The sequence below is a fragment of the Dipteris shenzhenensis genome, chromosome 5, assembly GCF_047967505.1.
Source record: "Dipteris shenzhenensis isolate YYH24624 ecotype China chromosome 5, Dip_SZ_1.0, whole genome shotgun sequence".
NCBI lineage: Eukaryota > Viridiplantae > Streptophyta > Polypodiopsida > Gleicheniales > Dipteridaceae > Dipteris > Dipteris shenzhenensis.
The window spans coordinates 60076855-60104079 of record NC_141600.1 but is presented as its reverse complement, the minus strand read 5'-3'; the positions used below and the strand labels follow the sequence as shown (position 1 = coordinate 60104079).

The 27225-nt window shown below is 43.0% G+C and overlaps 1 protein-coding gene across 1 annotated transcript; it reads left to right on the top strand.

Annotated features, from left to right (window-relative positions):
- Positions 1–17647: 17647 nt before the first annotated feature.
- LOC147902263 (uncharacterized) lies at positions 17648–21876 on the top strand. The gene is made up of 8 exons (XM_087374833.1): positions 17648–18126; positions 19030–19177; positions 19412–19562; positions 19671–19796; positions 20274–20354; positions 20470–20662; positions 20747–21017; positions 21154–21876. Exons 1-8 carry the CDS (start codon positions 17932–17934, stop codon positions 21378–21380), a joined length of 1392 nt encoding a protein of 463 aa, XP_087230959.1. The 5' UTR covers positions 17648–17931; the 3' UTR covers positions 21381–21876.
- The last annotated feature ends 5349 nt before the right edge of the window (positions 21877–27225 follow it).

Below are 27225 nucleotides of genomic sequence, written 5' to 3'. Positions count from 1 at the left end.
AGCCACTTGATATTCCAAGACATATGGTTTGTCTTGCATAATATAGTGACTTATATCAGTAGGCAGCTCCTCTACTATCACCTGATTCATCGAAGTGATCCAAGGTGAAGGTGGTTGATGACCTAGGATGGGTGGAGGTCAGAAAGGTTTTGATCCCTATATTTCTCTTGGTTGGAAGGAGTGGCTCCTTGAATAGCCGATCATCCCTGGCTGGCTGATTCAGTGGTGCGAGCAATGTGAGAGGTAGCCTTTGTTGATACATTGGTTGGGGAGTGACCTAAGGATAGTGGCATTATGAGGTCTCATGATTTCTTGTTGGCTCTTTCCTACTGCTTTCGTAGGAAGAGCTAAGTATTCTCAGTATGCAGGGTTTTGACACTTTTTGTCACCTACAGATATATTGGGGTTGTCGTTTGTAGTATAAGTGTAGCTTAGGACCTCGAGTCATGTTTCGGTGAGAGACGTAGGCTTAAGTGTGGTCAGCAAACAAAGTGCATGCATGTGTAAAAGGAGCATGTATCATCATGATTAGGGTAATGAAGGCTTTCACCTTCGTTGGGGGTTGCAGGGTTTAGGAGCAATTTAAGGGTTAGAAGGAGGTTCTAGGGTTAGAAGGAGGTTCTAGGGTTTAGAATGAGGTTCCAAGGTTTAGAGAGAGGTTCCAAAGTTTAGAAGAGGTTCCAGGGTTAGAAGGAGGTTCCAAGGTTTAGAAGGAGTCCAGGGTTAGAAGGAGGATCCAAGGTTCAGGGTAGAATACATGGTAGAGAACTCATCCCCTCGTAAATCATGGAGTTTAAGGGTTGAGGAACAAAGGGTTTAGGGGGAGCATAGGAGTGGGAGAGGAAGATGGTGTAAGAGCATGGGGGAAAGAGAAGAGAGGAGGGAGGAGGAGGAGGAGGAGGAGGAGGAGGAGGGAGGAGAGAGGAGGAGGAGGAGGAGGAGAAGGGAGGACGAGGAGGAAGAGGGAGGAGGAGAAGGGAGGAGGAGGAGGGAGGAGGAGAGAGGAGGAGGGAGGAGGAGAGGGAGAGGATAGGTTGCAAGGTTGGAGGAGAGGGGAGGAGGAGTTGCAAGGTTAGGGCATGCTTTTGGACATGGAGTGCAAGGAAGCATGGACACTTGAGACAATTGCTTGGAATACCAAAGTAGAACTCAACACAATGCCCCAAAGAGTGCGGGCTTCATTCCATTATGGGGTATTTATACAAGTTGGAGAGCTTGTCTCTTTGCATGTAGGAATTGTAACACATTCTCTTTCTACATGTAGAAGTCGTATGTAGAAGTTGTAACACATTCTCTTTCTACATGTAGAAGTTGTATGTAGAAGTTGTAACAGATTCTCTTTCTACATGTAGAACTCGCATATAGAAGTTGTAACACGTTCTCTTTCTACATGTAGAACTCGCATATAGAAGTTGCCACATTCTCTTTCTACATGTAGAACTCCCACATAGAAGTTGCATGTAGAAGTCGTATGTAGAACTTGCATGTAGAACTAGCATGTACAAGTCATATGTAGAACTTGCATGTAGGAGTTGTATGTAGAACTTGCATGTAGAACATGCAAATTGGATTTCTAAGAGGGATTATTTCTAGCCCTATGCAAGTACAAGCAGAGCTTTGCCGCTACTCTACATACACATTCTGTTCTACCTAAGTCCATGTTGGCATAGAGTCAACATACTCCTTGATCCTTTTTGTTACCCATCCTCGGGTTATGGCTGATTGCGAGCATGTACCTGGGTTGCCATGCTTTTAGTCCAGTGGCTGTGGAACTTGTGCCATGCCAGTCGAATCCTACTATAAAGCCTTAGCACCATACAATTTTTGAGCAGTTTCCAGGTAGCTTATATCCACCATTTGCTCGAACAGAGATATGTGGCGTGCTTCTAAGAAGATCACTCTTTGATAGAGTCGGCTTGTAATCTGAGCATCAACCCTTTCATTGGGATTAAAGTTGAGTGGAGGCAAATGGGAATCAAGGTAACATGGGACCTCTAGAATGAATTCCAATGTTTTACAAAATATAGCACTTTGGCGAAGGAAGCGATCAATGTTGCCACGCATTATTTGCTCATGCTGCTGAAGTGCTCAGACCATTGTGCCTTGGATATTCCATTCTACACCAGAGTATGGTTCGATCATTGGCCGATTAATGGTTCGATCTTCAGCCAAAGTGTGTATGTTGGCTTCCCATTTTTTACGTTGTGGAACTGCATAGAACTTGGGATGGGTTCTGAGACATGGAGGTGCCCGTAGGTACTCCTTTAAGAAGATTACATCAAAGAGCTTGGGATGGTGTGGTGCCAATCAGGTTGTGGATCCAACTTGCTAATCCAACCTTCACTAATTTGATGTTGACGAAGGTTGGTAGGAAAGTTCTCCAGGGTCCAGCCACCTCGAGTTTTCATATCAGGATATTTGCTCCAAAATTCCTTGATGGGGTGACTGGGAAGTGGTATCTCATCAAAATCATACCCATCATTGGAACTTGGCATGGGCGTACGAATTGGATTATCTGGATCCTGATATTCAAAATCAGATACTATGTCATTTTTTGCTGATGGAAGCACCAGAAGTGTCAGAGGTGATGCCAAAGTAGGGAGAGAATCGGGGGACATTGGGGAGAAATATGGCAGAGTGATAGTTGCAGAAGGGGGAGTAGAGGGGAGGGGGGGAAGAATTGGGCAAATGGTTTGAGCAGCTTGGTAACCCTCAAGGGTAGAATTAGCAAGGGAAGGGAAAAAGCTAGGTGTGAGGGGCTCGTAAGTTTGTGACTATTGGGTAAGTTGAAAATGGTGAGAGGCTTGAGCAAAGAGATGATGGAGGGAATAGATGATAGGATGGAGATCGAGGAAGGTTAAGAGGGTGGTAGCATCAAGGGTAAATGAGGTTATGATGTTGGTTGAAAGAGTGGTTATATATGGGAAGTTGGATGTGAGATAGGCCTTGTCATCTTCCGACACTTCTTTTTGCTGGTGCAATGGGATGATTAACTGCATGGGTGCAATGTCGGTTATTGTTAGATATCAATGCTCCACTCTTGTGTAACTACGGGGGAACCAGCTAACTCTACTTGTAAACCCCCCATATGAGGAGAAGGCATTTGTGTAGCTCAGTTATCCGATAGGTCCTAGTTTGGACACCAAATGGGGGCCATGTGTGGCCTGATGGCTGGACAGCTTCAAATAGAGTTGGCACACTGCCAACTAGGCTACATGCAAGTGCAGGAAGGCATCCCATGACTAACCACACTGAGGGTAGATGGAGCATTTACCAAGGCAGCCCACTCTCGGGCTTCGGGGCCCGTTTGGAGCCCCAAATTATCCCCGATGGCTCTCGGCCATGGCTCTAGGCCAAACAGAGACTGTAAGTTAGTTGCTCTATTCTGTACCACAGTTCTAATGTGTGGTCGATGGCCTCCAATCGTCCATTTTGGGTCGACTGGGTCAGTCTCCCAATTGGGTCTAACCGACTACGACTACGACTGGTGGCTATATAAGAGCAAGCCCGTGAAGCCTACAACCCTTATTCCTTAGCATCCAACCTCTGTCCTCTACTGTTTCCAGCATGCCATCGAAGCTTCTCACACAGGAGCGCACATGGCTGGGAGGCAGCACCATCTATTGTATTAGTTTTACAGTAATCAAATTTTTGATTCTCCATACTATTTGCTTTTCTCTCTTGCATACGAGATCCTGTTATCTGTTGAGCACATACATTGTATTGTTTTCTTACATGGTATCAGAGCTTAGGCTCTAGCAAGAAGATTTAGTAGTGTGTTTCTATTTGCGAGCAAATTGTGAGAGATGGCCCAGCCCGCAAGATTGCGAATCCCACCGTTTGGCGAAAGCGAAAAGTTGGACGGCACTAACTATCCACTCTGGAAGTTTAAGATGAAGACCATCCTAAGCGCATACGAGCTTTGGGATATTGCTACTAGGGTGGACATGAAGCCGGTTGCAAGACCAAATCCAGCCAATGCAGGACAATAGATAGTACAACTATGGATCAGATTCTCGCATGGACAAGAAGAAATGCAGATGCGATGTGTTCTATTGTCTGCAGTGTAAGTGATTCTATCATGGCATTAATTCAACATGTCACCACAGCGGAGGAGGCATGGACGGTCTTGAAAAGTCAGTACAAGACCACGAATCAGATGCGGATTCAAAATCTGGAGACTCAACTCGCAAACGAGAAACTTTTTGAGTCTGAAGCGATAGAGAAGTTCATCACCAGGGTGAAGAATCTGTGCAATCAAATGACTACGATTGGCATCATCATTACCAACAAGAATCTAGCACGAAGGTACGTACGGATTCTCCCACCAAAGTACGGCGGTCTTGTTATGACACTGAATACACAGAACAGAATTCCACCCCTCAACTTTGAGAATTTCAGTGCAATGCTTATGGAGGAGGAGATGCATCAAAAGATGAGGACTGGAGAAGATTCGGCTTTCTCGGCTGGATCAAAGAAAGGTAAGGGTAAGGACTCTGATAACCCATCTTCTTTTGATGATAAAAAGAGAAAGAAGAAAATCCAATGCTTCTATTGCAACAAGACAAGGCACAAGCAGAATGAGTGCTAGAAGAAGATTGCAGATGAGAAGAACGGAGTAAAGAAAGAGTCTAGCAATAGCATGTAGGCAATTCCAGTAGAGTTGTTCGTAGCAATTGAGGAGATTTGCATGGAGGCCATTCAAGTACTTGTGGATGTTGGATTATTGACAGTGGTGCATCACGCCACATGACCAGTCGGAAGGATTGGTATACCTCTCTACATCCGGTAGGGAACGACATCTTGGTAGCAATTGGCAATGATGCAAAATGTCCAGCAAAGGGAAAAGGTACGATTGCTCTCAAGTCAGATGGAGTTATAAAACAGTTGTCCAATGTTCTTTATGTCCCAGATATCAAGAGGAACTTGTTGTTCGTTTCTACAATCATGGATCGGGACCTCAAAGTTCACTTCGATAAAAATGGCGCATAGATTTTGGATCTTCAAGGGAAGGTCATTGGTAAAGGTACACGGCGCAACAACATCTACGAACTCTCAGCTTTCAGTGCTCGAGCCAATGTGAGCAACACTAAGCTATGGCATGAGAGGTTTGGTCATCTAAACCTTAGTTCTTTAAAGGAGATGCTTAAAAGTGGAATGATTGCAGACCTACCAGAAATTATAGATCTGCCCGATGTATGTGAAGCTTGCATGATGGGCAAGCAGCATCAGCAGCCCTTTCCTAAAGAGGCTAGCAAGGCAAAGGCTCCTCTAGAGCTCATTCACATGGACCTCTATGGAAAGATGGAGACAGAAGCTTTGGGTGGTTCCTACTACTTCATGACGCTGATCGACGACTACAGTAGAAGGATATGGATATACTTCCTGAAGACTAAAGATGAGGCTTTTAGTAAGTTCAAAGAATGGCATGTAATGGTCGAGAAAGAAACTGGGAGGAAGGTGAAAAAGTTGAGATCAGACAGAGATGGAGAGTTCACATCAAGTGAATTTGAAAGTTACTGCAAAAGTCACGGGATCAAGAGGCAGAAACCCTCGCGACATACACCACAGCAAAATGGAGTAGCAGAGCGCAAGATGCACATCATCTGCAAAATGGGCAGGAGTATGATGAAAGGGAAATATTTGCCAAAGACTTTCTGGGCTGAAGTATGTAACACGGCAGTTTACATTCTGAATCGTAGCTACATGAAGGCTGTGAGTGAGATGACTCCGCTGCAGGCCTTTTCTAGTAAGAAACCTTCAGCTGCACATTTTAGAGTTTTTGGATGTGACTGTTTTATGCATGTCCCTAATGCTAACAAGATCAAATGGGAACCAAAGAGCTGAAAGTGTATTTTCTTGGGCTACAGTGAAGAGGTGAAGGGTTACTGTCTCTATAATCTTGTTACCAAGAAGGTAATAGTAAGTCGCGATGTCGTCTTCTCAAAACAGCCGCATCAATTGGAGGAGGATGCTTCCTTCCCAGATAACCAAGACCAGGATATCCATCTAATACAACCACCAACAGCAGACCGATCTCCCCTAATGGTGCTTGGGAGGATTCAAGATAAAGAAGAGGAAGAAGAGCCTGTAGAACCACAACGGCAATGGCCATTCCTGAAGTGGGTAAAGCAGCTTTTGGACGGTAGAGAACCTCTAACCATTGAGGAGGAACCATCCAAACACCGCCGTTCCAAGAGATTAGAGGAGCAAAGAAGGGTGCAGGAACACTTGGTCAATATGCTTTGATGACAGAGGTGATTCGTGCTGAAGAACCCAAGTGTCTTGAAGAGGCACAGGGTGATGATAGGTGGATGGAGGCTATGTAGTCGAAGTATGGCTCCATAATGAAGAACAACACTTGGGACCTTGTGGATCGACCACCAAAATGCAAGGTAATCGGCACCAAGTGGGTGTACAAGACCAAGTACAAGTCCAATGGCACATTGGATAAGTACAAGACTCGGTTCATGGCAAAAGGATTCACACAGGTACATGGTTTTGATTATTAGGATACTTTTGCTCCCATAGCTTGACTAATCACAATTCATAGTGTTTTGGCTTTAGTAGCATAGGAAATTTGGCCCCTGTTTCAGATGGATGTAAAATCTGCCTTTCTAAATGGAGATCTCAAGGAGAAGGTATACGTGGAACAATCACTAGGTCTTGTGATCCCTAGTTCAGAAGGTAGAGTCTGTAAAATGAAGAAGGCACTTTATAGGCTAAAACAGGCGCCACGAGCATGGTACCAGCGGATTGATGCCTACTTTCTGCAAAACGGGTTCAAGAGGAGCCCATTTGATGCAAATTTGTATATCTACAAAGAAGGAGGCAAGTGTATGATTGTGGTCCTTTATGTGGATGACCTTGTCATAATAGGGAACCATGAAGAAAAGATCTCGCAGACAAAGCAATTGCTAGGAAGAGAGTTTGAAATTACAGACATCGGACTGATGCACTTCTATTTGGGGATTGAAGTTTGGCAAGAGCCAAAATAGATCTTCATTTCACAGCTGAAGTATGCTGGAGAGATACTGAAGGCATTTGGCATGGCTGAGTGCAAGACAGTTGGCACCCCTGGAGGTTGACATGAAGCTCTCAAACAAGGATTCATCACCACTGGTGGATGAAGCGAAGTACAAAAGGCTTACGGGCAATTTGATTTACTTATGCAACACATGGCCGAACATCAGTTTTGCAACTGGTGTGCTAAGTAGGTTTTCCAATAAGCCCCGAGAGAACCATTGGAGGGCAAGGATGCGGGTGCTAAAATACATCAAAGGCACACTTGATTATGGCATCACCTATACCAAGGGCAACGTCTTGACCGGATTCTATGACTCGCTTTGGGCAGGAGATGTGGACAGTAGAAGATTAGTGACAGGTTACTGTTTCTCACTTGGATCTAGAGCTGCGTCATGGGTCAGCAAGAAGCAACCTATAGTTGCTCTTTCTTCTACCAAGGCTGAGTACAAATCAGCATGTTTTGCCTCTTGTGAGGTAGTGTGGTTGAGGAGGATTTTAGGGGACATGGGTGCAGTGTAGAACAAGCCTACATAGTTATCATGTGACAATCAGAGTTGCATGGCAATTGCAAAGAACCCTATGTTCCACGCTCGCTGCCATTGCTTCTACTGCCGCAGTCAACTGTGTTTAACTTTGGTGGAGGTTGGAGGTCACATCCCTTATTACCTTCTACTTGGTCATGCACTAAGTCTTCTTTAGAGCTATCGCTTTGGACCACGAGTGCCTATGGTCTCCATGGTTGAGAGGATGTAGATGGCTACAAACTCTAGAGAGGGTCTCATGGTTGAGGCGGTGGGCTCTTTCTGCACATCCTCTTTAGTGGCAGCATCTTTTTTGAACCTGCATCCATGTGCATGTAGTGTACCATTGATCATTATATTGATTGGCATGCCAGTATGACCTTTCTATGTGTGTGTGTGTGAGAGAGAGATCTTATTTTCATACATGCTTTGAGAGTGTGGAATGAAAGTGTGTGGTATAATTATTCATGCAATCATCTATGTGTCTAAGTGAAAGCGTGTGAGTGCACGTGACCTAGTAGCTAGGTAGGGACTAACTATATGCATTTGTTTTAGTGGGATTTTCATAGGGTAGCTAGAACTCAGTCATCACTTTTGAGCCCTAGGTAAAATCGATTGATGCTACCTATATGTGCAAAGACGTACATGTGCAAGTGATTGCTCGTGATACAATCTAATCCTAACTAAGGAAGACTTGGTTTCCCAAATCTTCGTTTTTGTTGGGAATGGCTTGTGTACTGATGTAGTAGTGCTTCAGTCGGCTCCCATTTATTGTTGTGTTGAATTGGATTGCATCCAATGTTTCTAGTAGCATAGCTCCGATGGGATTCATCTTTCATACTCGGTAGGGTCCTTGACCTAGATACTTCAGTTTTCCCTTGTGTACTTTAGCATTGTATAATAGGACTAAGTTGCCTTCCTTGATGTCTTTAGCTTTCAGATTTCTGTCAAACCATCCTTTCTTCTACGTTTTTCTATTGTCATGGCATGGTAGGTGACTAGTCTTGTCTCTATATGCTTCTCCAACTGATAGAGCCTTTCTCTCAAGGATTCATGATCTCCCATGCGTTCCTGTACTGCTATGCCTAGACTTGGTATTACAAATTCGAGTGGGACCATAGCTTCAAGGCCATACACCAATTGAATGTAGAACTTGCATGTAGAACATGCAAATTGGATTTCTAAGAGGGATTATTTCTAGCCTTATGCAAGTACAAGCGGAGCTTCGCCGCTACTCTACACACACATTCTATTCTACCTAAGTCCATGTTGGCACAGAGTCAACATTTCCTCATCGTGGACAATGAACACAATAGAGTGTTTTCTTTTCCCTAAGGCAAAGGCACTCATTGGTGGGATGATTCAATGTGTAGATGCCACACCACATGTTATCACACCTTAGAAATAGGTGAGGATTGATGGGCCTTCTTTTGCCAATCCTCCCTTGAGTAGTTGGCTTAGTTGATTTAGCAAGTCGGTGGCCAACTCTTCGATGTTCATGCCCTTAGTGGGTGGCATTATCTCCTTGGCTTCACCTAAATTGGTGGTCTTAATGGTTTGAGACACTTCTCATGAAGTTGCTTGTGACTTCTCTCCTTGGGCTTTCTTCTTCATATTGTCACACAATAGCGGTCTTGCTACACAACTCAAATGGTGTGGAGTTCATTGCAAAGAGATGGTCATGGATCTTGGAGCCCCACTGTCTTATGAGGAAGTGTGGCAAGTGTTGTGCATTGTTTAGCCTCTCATATGGCTCACACCATGAGTATAGGTGCTTATTTTGGGTAATGTAGTCATGAAGGGGGACTCGGTCTCCTTTTGCTTGACCTCATATAATTGATTACTGGGGCTCCACTTGGGACCACTAGGGGCAAGCCCCACTATGAATGATCTTCGCAGCGTGTCCTAATTAATTTATCCTCAAGGTTTAGAGCCCTATACCATTGACTCACCTTGCCATCTAGGCTCAAACCAAAAGCATTGACCTTATCAATGTCTCCAATGTCCCCAAAGATTTTGCAAATCTGCTCAAATCTCTCCACATTGGACACTGGGTCTCGTCTAAGGAAGGTTGTTGGCACGGCCCCCCTTCCTAATGCTTGCACTAGGATCCTCATGGCTTCTTCTCAGTATTCAATTAAGAGTGCCTTAATTTTTGTTACTTCTTCTTCAGTGAGTTGTTTCCCAATGAATACTAATATTTCTCCCTCCCCTTTAAGGGCAAGGTTTACTGTTCTAGTTTTGGCTAGTCCATATATTGGAGCCTCATTAATGCTATCATTTTCTTGTACTTAGGACTCCCCTAGTGGTCTTGGCATTGCTATGGGGACACTACCACTTGTATAGTTCTTGAAGTAATTTGGTACTTGTCGAATATACACCTCTGATTGTGTTGAAATAGTTGAACATGTGGGATAAACATTGGGGGGACTTTGTATCATCATCAATCCGTTTAGTAACTTTGGGTATTTCTTTTGTAGTAGCATGAGGATCGATCTTCATTTTCACATGTGGCTTGAATTTTCAAAACTCTTTACGTCAAGAATTGTGGGGTAACTTTTCCACTGGCAAAGTATTCCCAAGTAATTATGGTTCATATGTTGTGCATACTCCTTCAAGACCCTCTAGGACCCATTCAAGGCACTCTTTCAAAATCATTGTAGTGCTCAACCTTGGATTTCCTATTCCCACCTTCAACCTTCTTTGAAGATCTCATGCTATTATGGAACTTTGGAGGTTTGAATTTGGGTAGCTCAACAACCATTAGGTCATGGAGAGGGGCTAAATCATTGCTAAAGACATGGTTTTCCAATTATAAGTGGGATGTACTGGAGGAGGATTATAAAAAATCATAGGTCATACAAAAGAGGGATTGGTGACTCTTGACCCACTAGTTCTTGGGATTGGCATACGAGGCAGGCTTAGTTGTACCGAGTGCATGGGTGGTGCCAAGGTATAGGCACACTAGGATAGGGACTGGTCTATAGGGGGCGGCCATTGGATAGGGAGTATGATCTTGGATATGGTGGGATCAGGGAGCCACTGAGGGGAGCTACTGATCTTGGCATTGTGCCTTCCCCTGGTTCATTTAGCTCATTCATCTATGCCATAGGATATGGTGAGCAATAGTCACATGGTATCCTAGGCTCAAACGTGTTGCTGAATGAGGTTCCTCCCTCATAGAAGTGCACATGTAGGGCACTAGTATTCACCGGTAACAATGGAAGTTGGAATACAAAATTCCAATTCAGTCATTCTTAGGGGTAAGGTTGATCAATGCATTCCCAATTAGTCAACTAGTGTGAGAGAATATTTGAAGTTCTAGTTTGTGTGAGTTGACCATCTAATTCAGCATGCTGAGTTAGATCTAATTCATATGTGTTGAATTATTTCATTGCGTTGAATTAAGAAACAATAAACTAGGGGTTAACTTAGGCCTTGGATTCCCCATATGGCATTTAATATTCTAACACATGTCAGGTGGTAGCTAATTTAGCTGCACTAAATTATTTCAGTATACAGATGCTGAATTAGCTACAATTCTGGGTCGTCTCTTAGGAAGTATCACCAATGGAATTTTGGGGGTTTGGAGTGAATTTTGATTTTTTGTTCTGATTTTCTAGCTTGAGGGAGGTACAACCCTACTTAGTGCGAGAAAGAAATAAGAAGAAACAATAAAAAATGAATGCTTTTGGTGTTTTTTTCAAGGATGGGATTGTTTGTCATTCCCAAGGCCTTGAAATTCCCCCAAAAACATCATTGTGGAGCTAATTCCTTGAGATTTGAACACACACAAAGTTTAACAATGCTACAAACTTACTTTTCCCAACTTTCAACACTAAAAACAACACAAAAATCCCCTAAAGTGTACTCAAATTCTTCTCCTCTCTCTTCCTTGCTCTCTTCTCCACTCTCTCCTTTCCTATACTCCAAAGACCAACCACCTTTCACTAAGCTACTAAGTGGTGGGCAATGGGAATATAATGAGATAAGAACAAGCAAGCAAAGGCATACCTTGAACTCCTCGGCAATGGAAGCAAAAATGTGTAGTCAGGCAATGACTGACATGTCATGAGGATCTTGAAGGAATGTCCATGGAGCCTCCTACTCCCTACTACTTCTTGTGGGAGCCTTGCAAGCATGAACGGTCCATAAGTGTCACTCCAATGACTCCCGAAGCTGATGCAAATGTGAATCCACAAGAGGGAAAGGCGAGAGGGAGAGGGGAAGGAGAAGGGAGAGGGAAAGAGGAAGGGGAGGGAGGAGAGTGCAATGAGAAGGCAGGAAGCGGGAGGGGGTACATGGCATTCACAAGAGTCAAGAGCAAGAGCATGAAGAACATAGACAACACTCTTAAAAATAAGGGAAAGTTTCCATTCCTCAAACTTGCAATCAACAACAACTGAAGACCAAAGTTTGCCTTTTGGCCTTTTATACATGTTATCTAAAGGGAGCGCCAACCCTATTCTTTCTTCCATTCCTTCCCCTTGCTAGTTTTACATTCCACTTGGGCAATAATGGCTCTAAGGAAACTCTGGCAAAATCCTAGACTATGGAATTACATTGGAAGGGGCAAAGTGTGGCACTATCAACCCATGCGGTTAAAATTGAACCCCAAAACCAATTAATTGTTGATTAAAGGATGAATGATGAGGTCAAAGCCTCTAATAGAAGGGTGAGCAAAGCTTCTTAGTGAAGAGAACATGAGCCAACAACTGAATGGCATAACACAAGAAGGAGCAGAGCAAATCTATCCATTTGAAAGCTCAGGTCTTGACCACAAGGAGGCATCTTGGCCAAACTTGAAGGCCAGTTGCAGGGGTTAGAGGTTGCAGTCGAGCATGGTCAATGCCATTTGGTTTAACCAATTCTAGTCCAACTTTTATGACACTTCTAGCCACTTATGGGGGCTCTATTTATATGGTTCTAAGTTTGAGATCATTTTTTATGAGGAAAGTATCAAATGGATTTGCAATTAGCTAGAGCTTAAAGGAAGAAAAGCTAGCTGGGATGAAATAATGCAAGACTTTGATATGCAATTGACATATTGAAAGGAAACTTTTCTTTTTGGGGGGGAAGAGGAAGTTTAATGTGGTAGTAGATTACCTAAGCCGAATGCCAATGGTTAATGAATCAAGTTTCACTCAATTCAAAGATGATTTCCTAGAGTCCTTCAAAGGAAATGTGAGTTTGATCCTCACTTTTCTGAAATATGGAAAGCAATTATGAGCGGGGATCCACCAAATCAAGGTGCTTTCATTGAGGAGTCACATGGAGATGGTGATGTGAAGAGAGTGGGAGAGAGGTAAGGAGTCTCACTTGCAGCTTTCTCACATACACAATGGGGGAGTACACACAAAGGTGGAGGCTAAAAAACAGTTTTCCTCTTCTTAGTTGTGAAAGCCAAAAAAACTCTCTCTCTTACAAAAGGAATAGATGAACCCTATATGTGGGTCTCAAACCAAACTCAACTAACCTAGGTGGCATACTAATTGAGCCACTAACTAGAGTACATAAAGATAGCTGTCATCTAGCTATTATTCATGGGCGGTGTACCAACCGCATCTATAGCTAACAAGTCGGTGACATAAATGCACAACGGTCACCCTGGCATATCACGAGTGGAGCTCGATATCTCAACACTCCCCCTCGAGCTCAATCCCAATTCCTGCATACCAAGTAGGTCTCTGAACTTGCGCAGGTTCTCTATGCCCAATGCCTTCATGAATATGTCAGCTACCTGATCCACTGTGCTGACATAAACTAGATCAATAAAACCTACTAGAACCTTCTCCCGTACATAGTGGTAATGCACCTCAATGTGCTTTGTTCTAGCATGATAGACTGGGTTATTTGCCAAGTGTATACTACTCATGTTGTCACAATAAACTGATGCATATCATAAAGCAGCTTATGCAACCAAGCTGCCTCACATGCAACCATTGCTGCACCCCTGTACATAGCCTCTGTGCTCGACAAGGCAACTATAGGCTATTTCTTGCTGCTCCAAGTGATTGCAGCACTCCCAAAAGAAAACACATATCCATTGGTAGATCATCTATCAGAATTACTACCAGCCGCCTGGTAATAGTCATATAAATCAAACTTCCTACTATGCATCTGTACATAGTAGGATCTTGCGGGAGCTCACCTGCATCTGCACTCAGCTTCACATTCTGCTCCAAAGGAACTGAAATAGGCTTACAGCATGTCATCCCATATTTGGACAGCATGTCCAATCCATACTGCCTCTGTAAGAGCCATATCCCACTTGTGGATCTAATCACCTCAATGCCCAAGAAGTAACGCAGCTCTCCCAAATCCTTCATCTCAAACTTTTGCTTCAATAGTACTTTCACATGAAGGATATCTTCATCACTATCACCTGTGATGATTAAATCATCAACATAAATGACAAGCAACATAATACCTTTCTCTGTTTTTCTCACATAAAGTGAGAAATTTGCCGTGGAAATCTGAAAGCCAATAGTGACAAGATACTGTCTTATCTTGTCAGACCATGCTCTGGGTGCTTGCTTCAAGCCATACAAGGCTTTCTTCAACTTGCAAACAAACTCCGGATGAACGACATGCACATAACCTATTGGCTACTCCATATAGACCTCTTCTTGCAAATCACCATGCAAGAAGGCATTCTTTACATCCATTTGATGTAAAGACCATCCCTTTGATGCAGCCATAGCAATGACTGCTCTCACAGTTGCCATCCTTGCAACCGGACTAAATGTTTCTTCATAATCAATGCCATATGTCTGTGCATACCCCTTGACAACTAATCTTGCCTTGTATCTACTCACAGAACCATCTGCATTGTGCTTCACCTTATAGACCCACTTGCAGCCAATTGCATTCTTGTCTTTAGGCAAAGGCACCAATTCCCATGTAGCATTTGCTTCCAAGGCATCCATTTCTTCATCCATGGCTTTCTCCCATTTTTCTTTTCCCATGGCTTGCTCAAAAGAAGTGGGTTTTGGTTCTCATATCACTTTGACCATATAGGCATAGTGAATGGCTGTAAATCCATCATATTTCAGCCTATCCATAGGATACTTGACTTTGGTAGACCTGTGCAAAATAGGCTCACTACCAGGTGCTCCCAAAACATCCCTGGTCTTCCTTACTCCAGGTGTAACAACAAAAGGAATACCCAACTCATCATCAATGCTATGTTCTGAGCCACTGGATTCACCATCCACATAAGAGTGACGTGCATTCACATCAACCATGGGCTGATCTACTTTCTCTTTTCCTTTTCGTGATACCTACATACCACTATCTGCATTGCTTTGAGGAGATTCTCCTGATCTCAATCTACTTGTCCATGGCAAAGTATGTGAAGCACTGCTAGAGGACACTACAAGTCCACTAATATTTTGTGATTACTGCTGTGAATTCTGTGCAGCATTACCATTTTGTGCATCTACATCATCAACCACATTTACTGGTTTATACCAGCTACTCATCTCATCAAAAACAACATCTCTGCTCACTGTAAACTTACGAGTAGAAGTCTATACCCTTTTTGTTGCAGAGAATAACCAATAAAGATGCACTTCTCAGCTTTTGGGTCCAACTTGGAACTCAACTCATCTAGCACATGAACATAGGCAATGCAACCAAAAACTTTCAAATGAGAAATATTTGGTTTCCTACCAGTATACCTTTCCTCTAGCATCATGCCATGTATTGCTGCAGTGGGAGTCCTGTTCATTATGTAGACTGCTGTAGCAACTGCTTCAACCAATAAAAATCTGGTAGGTCTTTTTCGTTGAGCATGGCACGAGATACCTCTCCAATATGCCTGTTTTTCCTTTCTGCAAGTCCATTTTGCTGTGGGGTATGACTGCATGAATATTGCTGCTTTATGCCATGCTCCTGCAAGAACCTTGCAAACTCATTTGAGAGGTACTCTCCCCCTCCATCTAACCTTAGGCATTTTATTTGCAAGCCTATCATCTGTGTTAGCATATGTTTTATGCTAGATAGCATATCCTTTATGCTAGGTAGCATTTCCTCTCTGCAAAGCTGACGAAAGTGGTATTTGACCACACAGTCACTTCCTAGTGATGATTTTGCATCAACAAGCAATAAGAATGATATTGTCACTCCCAATATCTCTGTGCATAGGCATACAATGCAATTTTTGCGGCAACTTTTCACAGACCTGCAGAACAATGGTCGCACAGCCAAAACAAGCCACTTTTTTGAGTGCCTGCGGAAAAACTTCCGCCACCAAAACGGGCCCTGAAACGACCTCAAATTAGAAAACTAATGTCCCGTAGCATATACAACCCTCTCGCCGCACCGCAAAGGGTGTCTCAATCTGAGACAGTGCACTCTTGCACTTTCTGGCTGTGCTACCCGCAGAGATTTGCTCCCAAACTCGAAAAAGGAAAGCAACACTGATCCTCTTACCAAGACACTACGAACTTGGTTTGCTTCCTTGAGCTCCTTACCACGAACCGAGCTCTGATACCATGTGAAGAGAGTGGGAGAGAGGTAAGGAGTCTCACTTGCAGCTTTCTCACATACACAATGGGGGAGTACACACAAAGGTGGAGGCTGAAAATTAGTTTTCCTCTTCTTAGTTGTGAAAGCAAAAAAACTCTCTCTCTTACAAAAGGAATAGATGAACTCTATATGTGGGTCTCAAACCAAACTCAACTAACGTAGGTGGCATACTAACTGATCCACTAAGTAGAGTACATAAAGATAGCTATCATCCAGCTATTATTCATGGGCGGTGTACCAACCGCATCTGCAGCTAACAAGTCGGTGACATAAATGCACAACGGTCACCCTGGCATATCACGAGTGGAGCTCGATATCTCAACAGGTGACAAACCACAGGTTGGTGAGAAAGGAGTCACATGGACAAAATATAGTATTGAAGTTAGCTACCTACTCTACAAAGATAGAGTACGTGTCTCGAATAATAATGATATTGGGCACCAAATCTTTTTGAGTGTCGTGATAGTTTAAGTGCTGGACAAAGAAGTGGTGGGGTTGGTGATGTGGGAGTTTTCTTTTTTGTGCTTTTCTTTCTGTGGGTAATTACAGGGGGGACGCCGCCCATGGCTTATGCTGACAGGTAGGTAAGAGACTATTCCCTGAGGAGGTTTGAACATGGCCATATGCTGGCAGGTAGCTGAGAGAGTGCTATCCTTCCTTGATGGATGAACACAGGCATACGTTGACGGGCAGCTGAGAGATTGCTATTTGGCCTCGAGCAGATTTGAGCATGGGTTGCCTTGCCCAAACAATGTGAGAGTTGCCGTTATGATTTCTACCTTGGGCACATGCATGTGATCAAGCATGAATTCGCTACATGTTTGCTGATGTGGCTATAAAAAGAAGTAGAGGCCCCCGAATCTTAAAATGGATTGTGGAGAGGTACACTTACGATTGACGGGGTAGGGAAGGTCCATCGGGAGGTGGGTAGGCAACCGACAGCAGTCGGGAGCCTGCCCTGTCGACTAATGGGCCTTTTTGGCCGTTAAGGTCAAGGCGTGACGTTAAAAGTGACAAATCATCATTCTGTCGGTGATGAAAATGATGCTCCATTTGTTGTAGCCAGTTTTGGAGGTAATAATGGCGAGCAACGACCTTGATGGAGCATTTTCGACTACATAGGTAGGTAAGATTAGTTTGTAGCTTCTTTGAAAAAAAAAGAGAGATTAGGTTGGAGGTTGACGACCAATAATCGATTGCCTATAGATTGTCCCGCCCTTACTCCCCATGATGCAGCCTAACTGAATTCTACATGAGCAGGTGCCCGTAACTTCAACAAGGTCCAACATACTTGAGGCAAGCATGTGCTGCTAATTCGTGCACAGTGGAGCAACAGGCGAATTCTATAGCGAAAATCAGACGAGTGCTTGCTTGATTCCTCTAGGGTTAGAAAAGGGTGAGGTTAAGTGTAAGGTAACCAGAGGCGAGGAGATGGGAAGAAATTCAAAAAAGGTGGGGACAACGGAAAGATTTGACCGGGGTTAAGGGGGAGGTTAAGGAGGGGCTCGGTTGGGTTTAATCTTCTTCTTCAACTTCTTCATCTTCTTCATTTTTCATCTTCTTTCAAATACTGTTTTGCTCTCCTTCAGAGCTCTGTCCGCTATAGACATCGCCATAGCCATAGCTCGAGCTCCAGCTCGAGCTCAAGCTCAAGCTCCATCTCCATCTCCATAGCCGCACACTGGTTCTCCTCGACTCCCTTTCGGCTCCTCCTTCCTTGCCCTAGCTTCATCTCCTTCTCCTTCCCTTCCCACCAGAGCTTCCCTTTCCTCCTGGAGCTTCTTTGCTCTCATTTTCCCCAACCCTTCTCTCCCATTTCTTCCCCGCCATGCCCTAACATCCCTCCCTCTCCATGGATTCCAAGAAGAAGATCCCCAGTAGCCCCCGCCCCTCCTCCAGTCGCCGCATTCTCGCTGGTAAACGCGCTTGCCCCTACGACTCCTCCAATTGTTTTAAGAAGCTTCTCAGACGCGAGATCAGCTCCATTGGCAACCGGGCTTTCAATTGCACCAACTCGCAAGAGAAGTTCCGCAACTTTCAGCTCCAGGTTTGGGCTTCAACTCCTCCCTGCATCACGCTGCAGCAGTAACGCAAGCCCATTTTTTCTTCCTTTGGTTAGGAAGGCTTTTCTTCGTCCTGCAACGGTGCTCCTTCTTGGGATGATGCTCTTAAGTTAACTGTGTTACTGTATCGAAAGCAGAAGTTCAAGAGGTTTCATTGTTAGGGACGCTCTTCTCTGGGACTGCTACTGCCCTACCCTATGCGGAAACGACAGTCTAAGTTCTGCAAGCGCCCTTTTAAATGGTGTCGTTCTGTGTATGAGAGAGGACAACCCTTCCTGTGCATCATAACGAGTTTCCAGGGTCTCTGGAATCAAATGTGATGTAGCGTCGCTCAAGTCGGTATGAATTATTTGAACTAGATGTGTAAACCTAGGGCCTTCGAATACGAGGTCATTAATTGAGAAGTCCTTTCTCAAGATCATGACGAGTGGAGGTTCTTTTGTATGGTGGAGGTGCATGCAACGTATACGAAAACAATATAGTATTGCCTGAGGGCTGTAATAGCCGTGACGTGTACCACGCTCCCTGAGCATCACTCGCATTTGTAGAACGGACCTCTTTGGTGTCAGAGCGGATGTCCTCTCCATGCAAGAAATTACGACTTGTTTTACAATCTTGTCAGGTTGTGGATGTTGTTGCTTTCCTTTCATATTTAAACATTCAAGAAATTGTCGGATGTGTACTTTGGGCTCGTCACTACGTCTTCTGTGTCTATGGACTTTTACTTTTCGTGTTATTATTGTGTCTTTGTCGTTAGAAAGAGTCATTATTACCGAAGAGGCGTTAGTTGATCATGTGGTTGCGTGTGTAATAGAAGTCAAGCGGTTTGAAAAAACTTATATAATTTTACATATGTTGAAAATCTGTTTGCCTTCTCATCATTGCAGGAGGAGTTTGACACTTACGACCCCAAGGCACACTGGTTTCTTCAGCTTACCTTTCTGAAGAAGCGGTCAAAGATAATTGAAATTGTTGCTGCCAGAGACATAGTTTTTGCTTTGGCTCAATCAGGAGTGTGTGCTGCTTTTAGCAGGGGTAAGCTGAATTGAGGTCATTTTTGAACATCTTGAGTGGCTGTAAAATGTACATCTGAAGTGATATTTTAGCACTGTGTCACTCAAACTGTTTATTTGCATTAGCAGCGTTCCCTGCTGGTTATGTGTCGATGGGAATGTGCTGGTGGTTTTGGGATATGTATTATTTCAGATTCAGAGTAGTTGCTTCGAGTCTCTTGGAGCTTCCAATCATTTGTTTTTGGAATTTGGGCAGAGACAAACAGGAAGATTTGCTTCTTAAATATCAGCCCAGATGAGGTCATCCGAAGTCTGTTCTACAACAAAAATAATGACTCCCTTATAACTGTTTCAGTATATGCATCTGATAACTTTAGCACATTGAAGTGCAGGACTACAGCTATCCAGTATGATTCTCTCTTCATGAAGTTGTAATTGTGGTTACTGTGCTTGTGCTGCATTGTTAGGTGTAGGGCAGCAATTGATTGGCTGGCATCATGGGGTTTATTTTGCAGATACATCCGCAGAGGACAGGCAGATGCAGGCTTTGCTCTTTTTGGATCAGAATCATTGAGGTGGCCTGGATTTGTTGAATTTGATGATGTCAATGGAAAAGTCCTCACTTATTCAGCTCAGGATGGGTAAGCACTATGCTATGTCCTTCACCTCTGGAGTGCTGACAGGAACTCAGTACGAAGACCTTTGTATAAATGGATGCTCAAGCATGTGTGGGTGTGTGGATTTGTATGTGTGAGAGCATATGTTTATACTATGGTCTACACCCACTGTTGAGCGCTGATGACGTCAGTGGGGAGGTCATAGTAGCTATTCCCTGCTATGTGTGATGGAGTTTATGGTTTTCAACCTTATGAGTGACTATCATGAGATTGAAAGTGCACAATGTTGTGTGTTTAGAGGATGAGTTTGGGCATGTACTATCATGAGATTGAAACTGCACTATGTTGTGTTTTTAGAGGATGAGTTTGGGCATGCTCCTGGATTCATCTAGATATATGCACCCAAGGGTACTGGTGTTAATTTCTGTTGTGCAGTGAAAATGGTTATTGGAACATTGCATTTAGATTTTGCACCTTCTTATTTTCCTTGGTGGATTTCAGAATTTACAAGGTGTTTGACTTAAAGAATTACACGCTGTTGTATTCCATTCCTGATGATCGTGTCCAAGAAATCAAGATCAGGTGACTGGCAACGTTTACAATCTGCTCATTATCCTGTAGTCCTTTTAAGTATAAAAGTCATTGGTGGCGACTTGTTCTGAGATCTTTCTACTGGTGTTTGTCTTACGTTTTTCAGTCCTGGCATAATGCTGCTGATATATGATAGAGCAGCTGGTCATGTGCCTCTGAAAATCTTGTCTATTGAGGATGGCACTGTACTGAAGGACTTCAGGCATCTTCTGCATAGAAATAAGAAAGTTGACTTTATCGAGCAATTCAATGAGAAACTGCTTGTGAAACAAGAGAATGAAAATCTTCAAATTCTTGATGTAAGTCTCCTAAATCTTTATGTTATCTGTGTCTGCTTATATACGTCACTCCGTCAGTCTTACATATGCAAGCTATGTCCACAGGTGAGAAATTCCCAGCTTACAGAAGTGAGCAGAACCGAATTCATGACTCCGTCTGCCTTCATATTTCTATATGAGAATCAGCTGTTTCTAACTTTTCGAAATAGGACAGTTGTCGTTTGGAATTTCCGAGGCGAGCTGGTGACATCTTTTGAAGACCATCTCCTGTGGCATCCTGACTGCAATACGAATAATATTTATATCACCAGTGATCAGGATTTGATCATATCTTATTGCAAATCTCATGTTGATGATTGTAGTGATGATGAAAGAGGTATGATTTGATGATTCTCAAATGACAATTAGAGCGTTCTTGATTCTCAAAAAACCATGTCACTATTGTACAAATGATGCAAAACAACAATTAAATAAAATAAGACTTTTTCTGTGTCGGTTTTGTGTCTCTGCAGTTGGTTCTATAAACATCAGTAACATCCTCACGGGGAAATGCCTTGCAAAAATTTGTGCAAGTGATCCTAGTGTGAAGATCAGTCCACGAGGGAGAGTTAACTCCTCTACTATAAGGAGTACCGTGCAAGAAGCACTGGAAGACATCACTGCACTATTTTACGATGAGGAGAAGAATGAGATTTACACAGGAAACCGATATGGACGGGTTCATGTCTGGTCTAATTGATCAGACTCATTGAGATACTACCTCGTGTATTTTATTTCAGACAGCAGCTGATGAAATTTAAATTAAGAAGGGTCGTGGCAAAGTGAACTCCCAAGTGTACCACATCGCAGAAGTCTTTGATAAAACACTATCAACAAAAGTGACGGATGGCCTAGAGATGTTGTGGAGGTGTGTATTGGGACGCGTTCAGGAAGGCTGTAGTATCTGGCATCTGGGATGTGTAGTATCTGATATCAGATAGATTTGGCAATTTTCGTTTGAAGAGATTCACCTTGGTGAACCTTTGCAAGCTTTGTTGATGGAGTTGCCTAAAGGGCATCAGCTGCTGTGGGGCTGGCATCATGTTCCTGCCTCAATTGTAAGCTTCTTCAGCTTTAGCACAATGCTCAAAGAGGAAGTAAGGAAGTGTACATTTGTAAAACATTTTGTGGCAAGAATCTCGTTGACATATTCTGGGGGAGTGTACTATGGCTCTAGCTTGAGGGAGAGGTGTGCACGTGGATGCGTGCAACAAAATTGTGGGCGAGGCAATAGATGGTTGGTGCCTGCTGGACATTTGGTGCTGAGCTTGACATTGTCTTTCCTTGTAAGGATTTGTGCATTCGGCTTAATTTTAGGGGCTGCTGACTGCTAATGGCATGCAAAGAAGGATCCCCCTGAGAAAGAAGTCCACTGTTAATTTATGCACTTAGTCTAATAGAGCCGGCTTGGTGGCAATATGTGCCTGATGATGCCATGGTGTAGTTTGCATTAACCCTTGTGGTTATTGGATGCTCTGCATAGGATGAGAATGGTTGGGGAGCAGACATTTGAAGTATCGCCTGGTTTCTTATTCAAATTTAAAATGTTTTTGGGGTGTACTCACATCTGAGAATGTTGGCTTTAGTACCAAAGAGTTTCTTGCAACATTTTCACTGATGAGGTTGAGAAGACTCTTTAATCTAACATATTATGGGATGCGCTTTGAGGTAGCTCAGCAAGAATACTTGGTGAGCAGACATTTGAAGTATCGCCTTGTTTTTATTTCAAATTTAAAATGTTTTTGGGGTTTACTCACATCTGAGAACGTTGGCTTTAGTACTAAAGCTTGCCACACTTTAACTGATGAGGTTGAGAAGGCTTATTAATCTAACATCTCATGGGATGCACTTAAAGGTAGCTCTGCAAGAATGCAAAACACACCCTTGTTTTTTTAAAGTCAAATTTAGAATGTTTTTGGGGTGTGCCTGGATCTGAGCTGCAGTACTAAAGAGTGTCTTGCAGCCCATGACTGGACAGGATTCAGAAGCTGTATCAATTTGAGCTAACATCTAATTTGAAAATGTGTATGTGATGTATTTGAGGAAAAGTTGAGCCAGAATATGAAATACAACTTGTGATCACAGTGCATGAGCTCTTTCAGATGTTTTGGAGACTATTCAAGGTCTCATACATGTCGCGGAATATGGGCTGCTTGAGAGAAGTGCCTTTCCCCCTGTCCATCTGTGTTGCTCAATGCTTGGCCTGGAGATGTCCTTTCCATTTCCAGGATTTGACAGTCCTCTGGAGGAATAGAAATTAAAAATATCAGAACTTCTCGTCTTGTTTTTATTTCAAATTTAAAATGTTTTTGGGGTTTACTCACATCTGAGAACGTTGGCTTTAGTACTAAAGCTTGCCACACTTTAACTGATGAGGTTGAGAAGGCTTATTAATCTAACATCTTATGGGATGCACTTAAAGGTAGCTCTGCAAGAATGCAAAACACACCCTTGTTTTTTTAAAGTCAAATTTAGAATGTTTTTGGGGTGTGCCTGGATCTGAGCTGCAGTATTAAAGAGTGTCTTGCAGCCCATGACTGGACAGGATTCAGAAGCTGTATCAATTTGAGCTAACATCTAATTTGAAAATGTGTATGTGATGTATTTGAGGAAAAGCTGAGCCAGAATATGAAACACAACTTGTGATCACAGTGCATGAGCTCTTTCAGATGTTTTGGAGACTATTCAAGGTCTCATACATGTCGCGGAATATGGGCTGCTTGAGAGAAGTGCCTTTCCCCCTGTCCATCTGTGTTGCTCAATGCTTGGCCTGGAGATGTCCTTTCCATTTCCAGGATTTGACAGTCCTCTGGAGGAATAGAAATTAAAAATATCAGAACTTCTCGTCTATTCGAATTGGAGTATTTATGGAGGAATTTGGGTTTTGAATTCCCATAAACCACTTCTAGTGCAGGTTAGGAAATGTGCCCTACCACAACAATGTATTATATATAGATCAAGGGAAGTCTTCAGATGAGGTATGCACCAGAACATACCTGTTTTCTCAGATTGCACTGTGCCCTACCACAACAATGTATTATAGATTTGGTTAGCTACAATGTCCATGCAAGTGAGTGCTTGTAAGGGTAAGGGAAGTCTTAAGATGTGTTTTCTCAGATTGCACTGTCCTACCACAACAATGTATTATAGATTTGGTTAGCTACAATGTCTGTAAGTGAGTGCTTGTAAAGGTAAGGGAAGTCTTCAGATGAGGTATGCACCAGAACATACCTGTTTTCTCAGATTGCACTGTGCCCTACCACAACAATGTATTATAGATTTGGTTAGCTACAATGTCCATGCGAGTGCGTGCTTGTAAGGGTAAGGGAAGTCTTCAGATGAGGTATGCACCAAAACATACATGTTTTCTCAGATTGCACCAAACATACCTGTTTTCTCAGAAGAGGGTATGCACCAAAACATACCTGTTTTCTCAGACTGTATTCGGTGCTCTCCTGCATGTCCACCAGGTGGAATGCTTGAGAGAAATGCAGGCAGTGCCTTTTCTGACGTCTGTCTGTTGCACAATGCTTGTCCTTTACTGTCACAATTCACTCTCTGCTGTTCTCCAAGCCTAGGAAATGTGCCCTTGACCAATCGTTTTGCTAGAACCAAGCCTCCTCTCAGCAATGGCCCCTTATGTGGACGTGTGTTTGCATCAGTTTTGCCTTGACTTGTGGTTAAATTTGACTCATCAGGTTGCTAGAATCAAGTCTCTTGCTCAGCAATTTTTGTGGCATAATTCAGAGCAATGCAGTGGGCTAGCACTCCAACTCTATTGCTCGGGAGTTTTTTCACGGGTTGGGTTTGGTGGCACCAAGGCCTCCCAGCTCTCTCACCGGAGGTGGAAAGCCTCAAGCAAACGTAGCAATAGGCCAGAGAGAAGCATGTCTGCACACTGGAGAGCCTCCATAAGTAACATGCAAACACAAGAGCTTAGGCCCTCCTCTAGGATACATAGCTCCGCATCGCCCAGAACCAGATTGAAGGTGCAGTCCCAATGGATGCCAACACGCTGGTAGAGCTGCAAATGCTTGTCATGGTAGAATAGGCCCAGCAGTGGAGATAGCACATTGAATCCCTACAACTCATTATGGCACCCAGCTACAAATAGATGGTAATTTTTGGCCAAGATGAGCTGAAGCCAGATGCCAATGTGGCCGATGCTTTGACTCTCCAACCACAGGGACGGATTGCAATAACTGTGCCAGACGCCCAGTCTTCCGCCTAGGACCAAGATACTATGCCTACACCAAATGCCAGCAGCCAAAAGTAGGTAGCCCTATCCCTTGCAAAGGGAAAATCCCCCTTGTAGATAAAGCCTCCATAGATAGATGCCCTCCTACTTGTCGATTGGCTGAAGAAGCAGAGTCTATGCTGGGAATGATGTGCATTATAGAGGTTGTAAAAGCTCAAATTCTTTTTTTTCAAAACTTTTTAAGGTTTCAATAAAATAAGAAAAAGTTATGGAGCATGCCCTCTAACAAGTGTGCATAATTTTAGCACAACATTGGAGACCTCCTTAACCATACAGTCAAATGTTCTCAATTAGGTGTGTCCTTTAGTTGAGAAAAAGCTCAAGCAGTGTAATTTTGAATGAATACTTGAGCTATGGATCAAGCAAGTTATGTGTATACAACAAATGCCTTGAACCTCATAAACATTGGATACATCAAAGCTTGCCTTTACCCTATGAGTATTAAGAGAGTGATCACCCTAGGGTGTTATTTCATGATTCAAAGCTCAAGCAAGATTGCGTTAAGGATGTTCTTGAGGGACTTAACATTGAAAATGTTTTATGAATCATTGCACATGAAGGAGAAAAAGAAAACATAGAATAGCAATATTAAACCATCAATAAATGGTTCTAATATGATGCAACAAAAGATGGATGGGCCAATGGGCAAACATACCAACACAGGTGCAAGAGCAGGTGTCACTCCTGATTGGTGACTAGGTGAGATCCTCTTTGGTTAACTTTTGAATGGCCAACAATAGCGAGCTATGCGATTTTGTTAGCTTCTAAATGGCAAGCAATGGCAACAGGTGTTGGAACACTGAAAGGAAAGAGTAGAGTGGACACAAAATCAGAATACTTGCTTATAGAATGAAGAAAAGTGAGGTCCTTAAGTAGGCACCTCATACAAGCTCACTGACATCACTGATGACCTCAAAGCTCCACAATCATCTCCTCAATCTGCTCCTAGATTCACTCAATCATCCTATGTGGCTTTTCCACCACCTAACTGTGCTTGTGGGCACCTAACTGTGCCTCTAGCACTCACACATAGAAACATAAGGTGTGCCTGAGGCATACACCTTGAGATATCCCAACAAACCCCCCCTCAAGGGAATGCCTCAAGCTATGTCAAGGATACATCTAGTCTCATAGTTTCTCATGCCATCTCATGGTGGTCAAGGATAAATCTATGGCTAGGTTCTCATGCTAGCAAGGGTTTCCTTGGGTGTAAGGTAAACAGAAAGGGATACAAACAGACCTTCCAATGGTTATCTCCCCTACATGTACATGCACACAATGTCTGTAGGAGGTACCATGGAACAAACATACACATGGCCTACATCATAAGGTGACCAGAGGTGTTTACAAAACACACAACACACAATAATTTATTTTCATTCATTTTGGAGGACTATCCAGGCTGAGTACCTTGACATAAAAAGAGAGATCTGGAGCATACATAGAGATGATTTAAAATGCATAATCTTCATGGGATGCCTCATCTTGTGGAGGCAAAATATCCATGTCAAGGCAAGGTCTTACCACATGGGCAGTGTCTAGTGCCTTATAAGATGGTACTATGATAGAACAAGTGGATCTGAAAGTCATATCCTTCAAGAGAACAATTATCTTGTCATCTCCATAGTTGTGTAGAGAAGCATATCTTAGGTATCTGACCTTCATCTTTTTCTTGTACTTGGAGTCAAATAAAAATGCCATGAGAGTGTAGATCTCTGTATTTGCTTCCTTTTTGGCAACCATTGTTTTGGCAATCTTCAACAAGGAAGTCAGATTGGCATTTTCATCCTTTGTAGCATAACAAGACATTGCTTTATGTTTTGGCTTTTCACATATTTTGCATAAGCAAGCCATGAGAGGCTCTAACCCAAGTATTGGGTAGTGTCTTCTCTCTTACAAGGCTTAGAATAACAACTGAAATGCTTCAAAATATAAGCATTTAATGTAGCAAAGTCTTGTGACCAAATTTCAAACAATGATGCTTTCACTTACATGCTTCATAGAAGTGGATGAAATAAACACTTTCCAATCAAAACAGGTCTAGCAAGTCAAAACAAAACTGAAGCAACACTTGTAGTGAAGTTATTGAAAACTTCAAAAGACCAGAAATGCTAGAGTAGCATTTTATGTAGCATCATTTTCAAAAGTATGTCAAAACTGTCAAAACTAGAGAGCTGAACTTGGAGGGCTCATATCACACTCTTCAAAGCAAAAGAAAGGGGGCTTTCAGAGGCAAAAGAAAACTGGTATACCACAGTAGATCCTCTAGGAAGAAGAGGCGAAAATA